Source organism: Callithrix jacchus, chromosome 1, assembly GCF_049354715.1.
Source record: "Callithrix jacchus isolate 240 chromosome 1, calJac240_pri, whole genome shotgun sequence".
In the NCBI taxonomy this organism is placed as follows: Eukaryota; Metazoa; Chordata; class Mammalia; order Primates; family Cebidae; genus Callithrix; species Callithrix jacchus.
Window position 1 is genome coordinate 177,636,025 of NC_133502.1, and position 12,055 is coordinate 177,648,079.

Below are 12,055 nucleotides of genomic sequence, written 5' to 3' on the forward strand. Positions count from 1 at the left end.
ACAAAAATTAGCTGGGTGTAGTGGCTCGCACCTGTAATCCCAGCTACTCAGGAGGCTGAGGCAGGAGAATTGCTTGAACCTGGCAGGTGGAGGTTACAGTGAGCCGAGATTATGCCATTGTACTCCAGACTGGGCAACAGCGCAAGACTCCGTCTCAAAAAAAAAGGAATGGTACAGAGAAGATTAGCACGGTCCCGGTGCAAGGATGACACACAGATATCCCAAGCATTCCATATAAAAAGTAAATTCTCAGGGGGTCCAGCCACACAGGAGGCACTGGTCCTAAGTGCAGTGTCTGGAGGCAGCTCCTCCAAAGGAGAGTCAGGAACCCAGGCTGTGGGGACAGACAGACCCGGGCGCCTCCAAGTTCTGCTGCCTGGAACAAGTTGCTTAACTTCTCTTAGCCTTAGTTTCCTTGTCTGTGGTTATTTAGGCCTCTTCACCATCTTAAATTAACATTTTTGTATGATAAGAGACTGAAAACTTTTTTTTTTAATTTTTAGTAGAGATGGGATTTCACTGTGTTGGCCAGGCTGGTCTCAAACTCCTGACCTCAAGTGATCCACCCACCTTGGCCCCTGCAAAGTGCTGGAACTACAGGCGTGAGCCACTGCGCTGGGCCTGAGAACTTGGCTTTTTGATCATGGCTTGCGGATTTCAGTATGTGTGTTTAAAAGTTAACCGGAGCTGTGTGCAGTGGCTCACGTCTGTAATCCCAGCACTTTGGGAGGCCGAGGCAGGCAGATCACCTGAGGTCAGGAGTCCGAGACCAGCCTGGCCAATATGGTACAAACTCCATCTCTACTAAAAATATAAAAATTAGCTGGGCATGGCGGCATGTACCTTCAGTCCTAGCTACTTGGGATGCTGAGACAGGAGGATCGCTTGAACCTGGGAGGCAGAGGCTGCAGTGAGTGGAGATTACCCCACTGTACTCCAGCCTGGGCAACAGAGTGAGACTCCATCTCCAAAAAAAAAAAAGCCAAAAAACTGGGCAGACATTCTGGCTCACGCCTGTAATCCCAGCACTTTGGGATGCCAAGGCAGGAGGATCACTTGAGGTCAGGAGTTTAAGACAAACCTGGCCAACATGGTGAAATCCCATCTCCACTAAAAATATAAAATGTAGGTGGGGTGCGGTGGTGTGTGCCTGTAGTCCCAGCTTCTTGAGAGTTTGAGGCAGGAGAATCGCTTGAACCTAGGAGGTGGAGGATGTAGTGAGCTCAGATGGCACCACTGCACTCCAGCCTGGGTGACAGAGTGAGACTCCTTAAAAAAAAAAAAAAAAAGTGGCCGGGCATGGTGGCTAACGCCTGTAATCCCAGCACTCTGGGAGGCCGAAGCAGGTGGATCACCTGAGGTTGAGAGTTCAAGACCAGCCTGACCAACATGGTGAAACCCCATCTTAAAAAACAACAACAAAAAAGTTCGCTGACCGGGAATGAATCAGACAGTGGCTGAAGCCGAGGTGATTTGGATGAAGAGTCGCCACTCTGCTGGGTGGTTCACCACATCTGCCATCAGGAGACAGTTTGGCCATTTCAGTCCTTTGCCAATGAAGTGTGGGGCAGGCTGTGGCCTAAGCAGGCCTCGGTCATCTCTGTAACCCAGTGCCTGAGAGGCTGACATGTCCTCATATCTCATCCAGGCAGCCTCGTCCTGTAGCCTAGGAAGACCAAGGCCTCAAGGGAGGTAGGCACCAGCCAGAGGTCACACTGCCAGGCTGAGGCAGGGCCAAGGCCAGGTCTGGAGCCAGAGCCTCTCCCCTCCCCACTCAGGTGCCACCTGACCCCCCGGGGCATCACTGGGCAGGGACCAGGTTGTGTGACGCCATCTGTCCTCCCCTCAGGACGGAGCTGCTGGGCTGCTACAGCGACCAGGACTTTCTGGCCAAGCTGCACTGTGTGCGGCAGGCCTTTGAGGTGGGTGTGGCCTGGGGGCTCCGAGGGGGTGGGAGGTGAGGGGCGATCAGGCTGGCCACGGCTGTGTGGCATGTATGTGGCCTCCTGGTCCCTGGCTAGTCCTGCTCCTACCATGGGCTCCTCTGTGGCAGGTGGGCAACCTACCTGGCTTCTTCTGTGGCCCTATTCATGGGCTTTGAGGGACTGCCATGCCAGCAGCTCACTTCTCTCCCTCCCTCCTTCCCCAGGGGCTTCTGGAAGACAAGAGTAACCAGCTTTTCTTCGGGAAAGTGGGCCGGCAGATGGTGATGGGCCTGATGACCAAGGCTGAGAAGGTAGCGGGGGTGGGATAGGGGGCGATTATAAAATGCAAACCTGGCAGGGCACGGTGGCTCACGCCTGTAATCCCAGCACTTTGGGAGGCCAAGGTGGGTGGATCACCTGAGATCGGGAGCTTGAGACCAACCTGGCCAACATCGTGAAACCCTGTCTCTACTAAAAATACAAAAATTAGCCAGGTATGCACCTGTAACCCCAGCTACTCAGGAGGCTGAGGCAGGAGAATGGAGTGAACCCAGGAAGCAAAGGTTGCAGTAAGCCAAGATGACGCCACTGCACTCCAGGCTGGGTGACAAGAGCTAGACTTCGTCTCAAAAAAAATAAAAATACAATAAAATGCAAACCACAGAGGGTACCCCTGAACCCCACCTGCCAGAGGAACCCCTGTGCACAGGCTGATGTGTGTGCCTCCTACTCTATTTTGCAGACTCTCAACCGTGGATGCTGTTATTCCATTTCTAAGCCTTTGCCTACTTACCGTCCCGCAGTTTACTCTGGGGTGTAGCAGCATATGACATGCATCTCTCCACGCCAGCACGGGGAGGGGTTTTCCCCAACCGTGGAGTGTTCCATTGTGTGGAGAGCACCACACGATGACCCCAGTCCCTGTTGGATGGACCCCTGAGCTGTCTAGTGTTCACCGTCACAGACATCACTGCTATAATCTTCCTTACAGGGCTCTCTTGAGAGGTTTTCTCTGGGGCAAAGCATGGATATCGCATTTCTGTGTCCTGGACATTTAGAAGGCTGGCAGATATTGCCAGTTGCCCTCCAAAAGGCCTTAACTTATGTTGCTGCCAGCAAGATAAGGGTGTTTCCTTGCATCTTTGATTATTGATGAGGTTGTATAATTTTTGTTTCTGTTTATTCTTTGAGATGGAGTTTTGCTCTTGTTGCCCAGGCTGTTGTGCAATGGCGCGACTTCGGCTCACTGCAACCTCTGCCTCCTGGGTTCAAGTGATTCTCCTGCCTCAGCCTCCCGAGTATCTGGGATTACAGGCATGCGCCACCACGCCTGGCTAGTTTGGTATTTTTAGTAGAGACGGGGTTTCTCCATGTTGGTCATGCTGGTCTCACGCCTGACCTCAGTTGATCCACCCGCCTCGGCCTCCCAAAGTGCTGGGATTACAGGCCTGAACCACTGCGCCCAGCAAGGTTGCATAATTTTTTGTTGATTGATTACTTGTCTTTTTTTTTTTTTTACTGGGTTTGACACAGCTTTTGAACAAACAGTTGGAGAGATGACCGTAAAACACACATCTGACCCCATACGTCTGCTTCTCACCCGTTATCTGGTTGTAGCCAGCCACCTACAACGCTCGCTTGTGCCTGCTGCCCTTGGGGCAAAGGCCAAGCTCTGTTTGGTGTTTGCTGCCCTGTGAGCTTCATCCTGTCTGGCTGAAGGGCCTTCTAGTGTACCAGACTTGCTGCCTGATCTGGGCTTTGCATGTGCTGGTCTCTATACCAGGAACACTGTTGCTCAATCTTTTTTTTTTATTGAGACAGTTTCGCTTCTGCGCCCAGCCTGGATTGCAGTAGCATGATTTCGGCTCACTGCGACCTTCACCTGCCATGCTTAAACCATCCTCCTGCCTCAACCTCCTGAGTAGCTGGGACAGCAGGCATGTGCCACCACAGCTGGCTAATTTTTGTATTTTTCGTAGAGACTGGGTTTTCCTATGTTGCCTAGGCTGGTCTCAAACTCCTGACCTCAGGTGATCTGCCCTCCTTAGCCTTCCAAAAGTGCTGGGCTTACAGATGGAGCCACCACACCTGGCCTTATTTTTTTTTATTTTTATTTTTAAAGAAAACAACTTTATTGTGAAATACACATAGAAGACTGTAAAAAAGTATAGAATTTGGCTGGGCACAGTGGCTTACGCCTGTAATCCTAGCAATTTAAGAGGCTGAGATGGGAGGATTGCTTGAGCCCAGGAATTCAAGGCTACAGTGAACCATGATTGCACCACTGCTTTCCAGCTTGGCCAACAGAATGAGACCCTGACTCAAAAAAACAAAAGTATCTATAGGATTTTTTTTTTTTTTTTTGAGATGGAGTCTTGCTGTGTTGTGGTTCGATCTTGACTAACTGCAACCTCTGCCTCCCAGGTTCAAGTGATTTTTCTACCTCCACCTCCCTCCCAAGTAGCTAGGATTACAGGCATGCACCACCACGGCTGGCTAATTTTTGTATTTTTAGTAGAGACAGGATTTCACCATGTTGGCCCCGCTGGTCTGGAACTCCTGACCTCAGGTGATCCGCCCACCTTGGCCTCCCAAAGTGCTGGGATTATAGGCGTGAACCACCATGCCCAGCATATCTACAGGATTTAATGAAAGGAAAGACAAATCCTGTGTAACCAGCACCCAGGTTAGGAGGTGGGACACAGTGTCTGGAAGCCCCCCACTCCAATTTTTCTCTGTCTTCCTCCCTCCCTTATTCCACGGTCACTTGTCTTCTGAGTACCCCCAGCCATCTCTGTCCCAGGAAGTCATCACCCGATTCCCTGAGACCCTAGAGAAGCCCTGGGCTCACTGTGGCGGTGTAGCCTCACCACCTGCCTCCTGCTTGTGGGCTGCCTTGTCCTTCCTCTCCTGTTATTCAGTGAGCTCTACGGGGGCCAGGGCTGGAGCTCTCCTGGCGCAGGTGTGTGCCCCATTCAGGGCCTGCCACAGGGCAGGGACTGCATAAGCACTCCTCAGATAATTCTGCCCCCAGCAGCGGCCGTTTACCTGCAGTGCTCCGTGTGTGCTCAGTGCTTCACCTCAGGTAGTTCATTCAAGCCTCACTGCAATTTCTGCTGGGTAGATGAGGGTGCTGAGCCCAGGAAGGGAAGGGGGCTTGTCCAGGATACTAAGCAAGTGAGGGGTAGAGATGGATTTGAAGCCAGGTGGCCTGGACCCAGCCTGAGCCCTTAGCCGGGTCTCTGTGGGCCTCCGCAGGAAGCTGAGTGAGTGAGCAAGTGAAAGAAGGCTAAGGTGGGCACCAGGGCTCCACCCTCTGGGGAGCTCCGCTTTGCAACTTCTCGGTGTGGGACTTTGGTTTTATTAACAAATGAGGCCAGGCGCAGTGGCTCACGCCTGTAATCTCAGCATTTTGGGATGCTGAGGCAGGCGGATCACCAGGTCAAGAGATCGAGACCATCCTGGCCAATATGGTGAAACCCTGTCTCTGCTAAAAAATACAAAAATTAGCTGGTGTGGTGGTGTGCGCTTGTAGTCCCAGCTACTTGGGTGGCTGAGGCAGGAGAATAGCTGGAACCCATGAGGTAGAGGTTGCAGTGAGCCAAGATCACACCACTGCACTCCAGTCTGGGTGACAAAGCGAGACTTCGTCTAAAAAAAGAAAAAAAAAAAGCCGTAGCTGGGTGTAGTGGCTCACACTTGTAATCCTAGCCCTTTGGGAGGCTGAGGCAGGTAGATCATGAGGTCAAGAGATTGAGACCGTCCTGGCCAACAGGTGAAACGCCATCTCTACTAAAAATACAAAAGTTAGCCAGGCATGGTGGTGAGCACCTGTAGTCCCAGCTACTCAGGAGGCTGAGGCAGGAGAACTGCTTGACACCAGGAGGAGGTGGAGGCTGCAATGAGCTGGGATCATGTCACTGTATTCCAGCCTCGTGACAGAGCACAAAAAAAAAAAAAAGAAAAAGAAAAAGAAAAACAAACAGAAGCTGTTTAGCAGCCCCTGAGCTCCAGAGCCTGCACCGAGCCCTGGGACTGAAGCAGTAACTGATTCGGCTCTATTAGGATGGAGCCCAGCCCTGGCCTGGGCAGATGCCAGCCCTGGGCAGATGTGAGCCCAGACACCAGGGTTGTAGCATCAGGCCACTCGCTCAACGTGGTGTCAGTGGGGTAACCACAAAACCTCATCATGTATGGGTGTCCTCCTGTGTGAATGGGTGTGTCCTGGGGACATTACATGGTAGGGCATGCTCAGGTATCGAGGACCGGCCCATATCTTCATGATCGTCACTGTTTACCGATGAGAAAAACGGACTCAGTTAGGGCAGTCAAAGGATGGCCCAGGATCATCCCAGCAAATTTTCTTTAAAATGTAATGAAAATACTTTGTAAAAATTTGGGGCCAGGTGCGGTGGCTCTGCCTGTAATCTGTAACCCCAGCACTTTGGGAGGCTGAGGTGGGCAGATCACCTTTGGTCAGGAGATTGAGACCAGCCTGGCCAACATGGTGAAACCCCATCTACTATAGCCTGCTGAGGTGGTGGGCACCTGTAATCCCAGCTACTAAGGAGGCTGAGGCAGGAGAATCACTTGAACCTGGGAGGCGGAGGCTGCAGTGAGCCAAGATCACGCCACTGCACTCTATCCTGGGTGACAGAAAAAGACTTAAAAAATCACTAGTTAATCCATGCTGAGAAACAAGCCTGACACTTAGGGTTTTTCTTTTTCTCTTTTTTTTTTTTGTTGAGAGGGAGTTTCGTTCTTGTTACCCAGGCTGGAGTGCAATGGCGCGATCTCAGCTCACCGCAACCTCCGCCTCCTGGGTTCAGGCAATTCTCCTGCCTCAGCCTCCTGAGTAGCTGGGATTACAGGCACGCGCCACCATGTCCAGTTAACTTTTTGTATTTCTAGTAGAGATGGGTTTTCACCATGTTGACCAGGATGGTCTTGATGTCTTGACCTCGTGATCCACCCGCCTCAGCCTCCCAAAGTGCTGGGATTACAGGCTTGAGCCACTGCGCCTGGCCGACACTTAGTGTTTTTCTATGTCCATAAATGCAGACCCACATCTGAAAAGAGTGTCCCAAACCCCAGGTAACCCTCAGGGGCCCAGAGAGTGAAGGATGCGTCAAGTGTGCCGAGAGCCTCAGTACTGCTTAGCAGTGCTTTAAGTGCTGTGTTTTGAATGCTTTGGCACTAGACTGACTGCGTTACACACGAGCTCAGCCGCTGGTCCAGAAGAGGCTTATCAGGGTGAGGCTGTAGCGTCTCCCCTTTCCCCACTGAGGTCCAAGGTCACAGAGGTTTGAACCTTTGGCTGGCTGACTCTAACCCTCACATTCCGTGTCCCTCCAAAGTGAGATGATGTTGTCATACTGGGCACTCCTGGAAGATGGCAGGTGGTCAGCAGAGGAGCCAGCCTGACCTGGCTGGGTGTCCTGGTTCTCTGGAGAAGCATGCTGTGCTGAGTAGGAGACACTTCTCTGCCACGCTTTTCCTGTGGCTGCTGCGTGGGGATGGGCCCCAGCTGTGCCTTGGCATCCATAGGCCAGCACGTCCCTGTGGGTCTTGTCCAGTGACCAGGATGGGCTGTGCTTCTCCCCACAGAGCCCCAAAGGCTTCCTGGAGAGCTACGAGGAGATGCTGAGCTATGCCCTGCAGCCCGAGACGTGGGCCACGACGCGGCTGGAGCTGGAAGGCCGAGGGGTGAGTTGCTTTGTGCTGAACCCCGGCATTCCGGGCTCCCCTGCATCTGAACAGCTCCCTAGCATCCTGGGCCAAGCTCTGCCTCAGTTCCAAGTGGCTGAGATAGTTCCATGGCTGCTCACAGCCCCAGTTCCTGCCCTGCCCCAGGCCAAGGTGGAGGGAGTAATGGCCCCAGCTATACCCCTTTGGACAGCAGAGCGGGGAAGACATGTCCCCCTCACATGTGTTCATGCCCTGGTCCCCCAGCCTCAGTCTCCCCATCTGGAAAGTGGCCCCGAGGCTCCAGCGATGCCCCCACGGGTGGTGTCGGGTGCCATGCATGAGCCTCCTGGGCGGCACTCTCCACAGGTGGTATGCATGAGCTTCTTCGACATCGTGCTGGACTTCATCCTCATGGATGCCTTTGAGGACCTGGAGAACCCCCCGGCCTCAGTGCTTGCCGTCCTGCGGAACCGCTGGCTGTCAGACAGCTTCAAGGAGACGGTGGGTCGCCGTCTTGCTCCCAGACCCACGCTTGCTCCCATCGGTCTGTGCGCTTGCCTGCCCCCATTCCATCTGTCCCTGGCATTTGCACCATGGCTGGGCCCCCAGCCCTTACATCTGGGGCTGCAGGCCTGGGAGACCAGAATCTGCTTGGAGAAGCCTCCAGGGTGCTCCGTTGCTGCCTGGTGCCCCAGTTTAGAACCAGCGTGGTGTGCGTTTTCTTCCTATTGTGTGGTTTCATTTAGTTAATTCCACTCATTCTTTTTTTTTTTTGAGATGGAGTTTCCCTCTTGTTGCCCAGGCTGGAGTGCAGTGGCTTGATCTTGGCTCAGCGCAACCTCCACCTACCAGGTTCAAGTGATTCTCTTGCCTCAGCCTCCCAGGTAGCTGGGATTACAGGCATGCACCACCATGCCTGGCTAATTTTTGTATTTTTAGTAGAGATGGGGTTTCTCCATGTTGGTCAGGCTGGTCTTGAACTCCTGACCTCAGGTGATCCACCTGTCTTGGCCTCCCAAAGTGCTGGGATTACAGGTGTGAGCTGTGAGTCACTGCATCCTACCTTAATTCCACTCATTCTGTGCTGAGATAAATTCTCTTCCATTTTGATGTACCCTGTTAAATCAAGTTAAAAGGGAGGAAAGCAAAACCAAAAAGAAAAAAAGGCACAGAGCAAGAGACAGCCCAGCACAGGACCCCCAGCGAGGCCAGTAGTGACGCTCCAGCAGCTGGGCTGTGCTCCCTGGGCCCAGGCTTCCGAGAGGCAGTGTTCAGGCGGGAACCATTGCTCCCACACCACCAAAGGAGGTGGGAGTGTGTGTGTGGCCCTTTACAGAGGAGGAGATTGAGGCTCAGAGACGATCCAGCAGTAAGGTTAGAGTTGAGACCAAGTGTAGGGATGTCTGACTCCATAATCGGAGGAGGAAGCTGCAGACCTTGGGCATCCGGCCCCATCTTCCTGCTTGGAGTGGGAGGGCTTGGTCCTGGCTGGCAGGGGCAGGGGCTGTGGGCTAGGCCCGTCTGGACACCAGGGCTCATCCTGTCTTTGATGCAGGCCCTGGCCACTGCTTGCTGGTCGGTCCTGAAAGCCAAGAGGAGGCTGTTGATGGTGAGTAACTGGGCAGCCCGGGAGCCCCGAGCTGGGCTGTGAGGTGGTGTGGCTGCGGAGTGGAGCTCCTCGCTGAGCCACTTGGCCCTGGCCGCCTGTTCCGCTGTTACCTCTCCCAGGGCCGGGAGCTCCGAGGAGGCACGCCTAGACCCACTTCTTCTCCTCCCAGGCCCAGCACAGAGCAGGCCACTGGGGAGGGGAACGGACACCCTAGGGTGGTGGCCATAGGACTGGCAGCTGGCCTGATGCAGGCACCTCGGTAGGGACAGGACACCCAGGAGCAGACAGAGCCCCGCCCCTTCCCCGCCAGTAGTCAGGCTCCTGTCATCTTCACTCCCAGGCAGGGACTGGCTGTGCTATCTGGGCTGTGGTTTGTTGCCCTCTGTGGGCCAGGCTCTGCTGCCCAGCTAATACCAGCTGCTGCTGCCACGTGCTCGAGGCACTTCCTGAGCCACCACACCCCGGCCTCGTGCAGTTCCCACAGTGGCCCATGGTTACCATCTGCATAAGTTAAAATGGGCTTTGAAAGCTCAAGTCACTGCCCAGGGCCATCCAGCAGGAACGTGCATGAGCTGAGTTGACCTCCAAAGCGTGGCCCTTTATGCCACACCTGGGCCTGGTGCCCTCATCCTACCTGGGCCCAGCCTGGCCCCTCAGCCTTGTTGCCACTGCAGGTGCCCGATGGCTTCATCTCCCACTTCTACTCCGTATCGGAGCATGTGAGCCCTGTCCTAGCCTTTGGCTTCCTTGGACCCAAGCCTCAGCTCGCTGAAGTCTGTGCTTTCTTCAAGGTAAACGGAGCAGTTTTTGTTCTTTTCTGACCACTGCCCTGGGCACAGGCACCCTGGGAGGTGCCAGGAATGGGGTGAGGGCCTGGGCCTGCTCCCAGAAGGAGGGCGGAGCTGGACCCACGTGGGTCCAGAGGAAGCAGCGGGAGGGAGGAGCCTGGGGGTGGAGAGGACTGGCTGGGGCTCTGGTGGTGGAGAAGGGGGGTGGGGTGACCTGGAGGGCATCATGGTGGGCAGCAGCCCGGGCCAGGCCTGACGCTAGCCCTGTTCCCGCAGCACCAGATCGTGCAGTACCTGAGGGACATGTTTGACCTGGACAATGTGCGCTACACGTCGGTGCCCGCGCTGGCAGACGACATCCTGCAGCTGTCCCGGCGCCGCAGCGAGATCCTGCTGGGCTACCTTGGGGTACCCCCCACCAGCAGCACAGGCCTGAATGGAGCGCTGCCCCGAGAGAATGGGTCCCTGGGGGAGCTGCAGTAGAGGCTGTGTGGGCTGGAAGCAGCAGAGAAAAGGCTCTTCCTCCCTTCCCTGGGTTGGTGGCTGATGGCCGTGGTGGCTGAAGGCGGTTGCCCCTGACCTTGCCATCCCCATCATGTGGGAGCCCCCAAAGCCCAGAGGGGAAATTTCCATGGAGAGGGATGGAACAGTCCCTGGGGGAAGCAGAGGCCAGGACAGTGGCCAGTGGGGCCTGTGGGAGAGAGAGGCAGTGAGAGAGGGGGGCGTTGTGGAGAATTGGGATAAGCAGAGCCAGGATGCCCCAGGTGAGGTACCACAAAAGCTCTCATCACCCCAGGGCTGCTGACAAGGGGGCTGGGATGGTAGAGGTGAAGGAGGGGTCTCTGTGCCCTGTAGTGAAGGTCACAGTGTCCAGAGCTAGAAGCCACCTGTGGCTCCATGGTCTCAGCATCCAGGCATCCGGCTGGCCTGTCCTGATGGCCTCCCCATCTTGGCCACATTCTCAGAGACTTTGCAACTCCAGAGGAGGAGAGTAGGGCCACCTTGGTCGGCAGCAGGCTCAGGCCATCCAGAGGTGGAACAGAGGTGTGGGGGCCTCCCCATCCTGTGCTCTCTGGGAGGGGACAAACCCAAGCACCAAACCAGGACATTGTCCTTTGACATTCCCTTGCCCTGCCAAAGATCGTCATTTCTTCTCCCACCTTTGCCACCACCAAAGACGGGCAGAGGTGGGGTGGGTCCTCCTGCCTCTGCCCATCCCCCTTCTGTGAGCCTGGACCTCCCTGGGTGGTGCTAGGCTCTGAGCTGGGGACTCTGACCAGGATTTGCTCAGGCCTGTCACCTGTGGGCCCAGGGACCACGTTGGGGGAGGTCAGAGGATGTTTGTGGCTGGACCAGCTTCCCCACCCTCATTAGTACAAGAAACTGCTCAGCACTTTGCCTTCAGTTCAACGCACAAATGCTCCTAGGTCCTCATGGGGGCAGAGAGCCTCCCCTGGGCCTGCAGACAGAGTTTTATTAGCAGGACCTCACGCCGCGGGATCCTGTCAGTGCGGCAGGCTCACTTCTCAGTATCTTCACCTGAGCAGGTGTCTGTGACCCTAATGCATTCTGTTGAGGCCTGCAGGAGAAACAGACTCCCCTCCTGGGTTTCCAAACTCAGGCGTCAGAGGACTGGCTCCTGCGACCGGGGCCCTGCTCCTCCGAATGGGAAAGGGGTCCGGGGGTGGGAGGGTGCAGCATGGAGGGGAGGGGAGACAGTGCTGGGGCGGCCCGTCATCTGTGAGCCCTTTCCCAGACTCGGGATCCTTGGGCACTAACCTGCCTGGACAGGAAGGACCCTGTGCCCCCCGTCCACCCTGAATCCTGACATCCTGTTCATCTGCACTTGCCCTGTGCTGTGAATGTAATGGTGGCCTTGGCCCCGCCCCGTCATTTGCTCCCCAGTGAACAGATACGACATTTTCATTTGTCTTTGTTTACACATCTGTGCACTGCCTGTAGCAGTTGACTGTCGCAGCTTCTGACTTCGGATGGTAGAGTGTGTGCACTGACTGTGAGTCAAATAAACACTTGAGACGACCTCC

At 55.0% G+C, this 12,055-nt stretch overlaps 1 protein-coding gene and 1 non-coding gene across 3 annotated transcripts in view; both read left to right on the forward strand.

Moving 5' to 3' along the window:
* MIGA2 (mitoguardin 2) overlaps positions 1 to 12,055 on the forward strand; it is a 36,283-nt gene extending 24,228 nt beyond the window's left edge. For both annotated transcript variants that reach the window (XM_035259917.3, XM_002743368.6), the window contains exons 10-16: positions 1,850 to 1,922; positions 2,150 to 2,236; positions 7,533 to 7,631; positions 7,980 to 8,114; positions 9,169 to 9,222; positions 9,897 to 10,013; positions 10,287 to 12,055. In XM_035259917.3, the coding sequence (XP_035115808.1) occupies positions 1,850 to 1,922; positions 2,150 to 2,236; positions 7,533 to 7,631; positions 7,980 to 8,114; positions 9,169 to 9,222; positions 9,897 to 10,013; positions 10,287 to 10,493 (772 nt within the window). In that variant the 3' untranslated portion in view covers positions 10,494 to 12,055. The remainder of the gene's footprint in view (positions 1 to 1,849; positions 1,923 to 2,149; positions 2,237 to 7,532; positions 7,632 to 7,979; positions 8,115 to 9,168; positions 9,223 to 9,896; positions 10,014 to 10,286) is intronic.
* Positions 138 to 240, forward strand: LOC118148322 (U6 spliceosomal RNA). Its single transcript, XR_004735088.1, has one exon. It is a non-coding gene; the product is annotated as a U6 spliceosomal RNA (small nuclear RNA).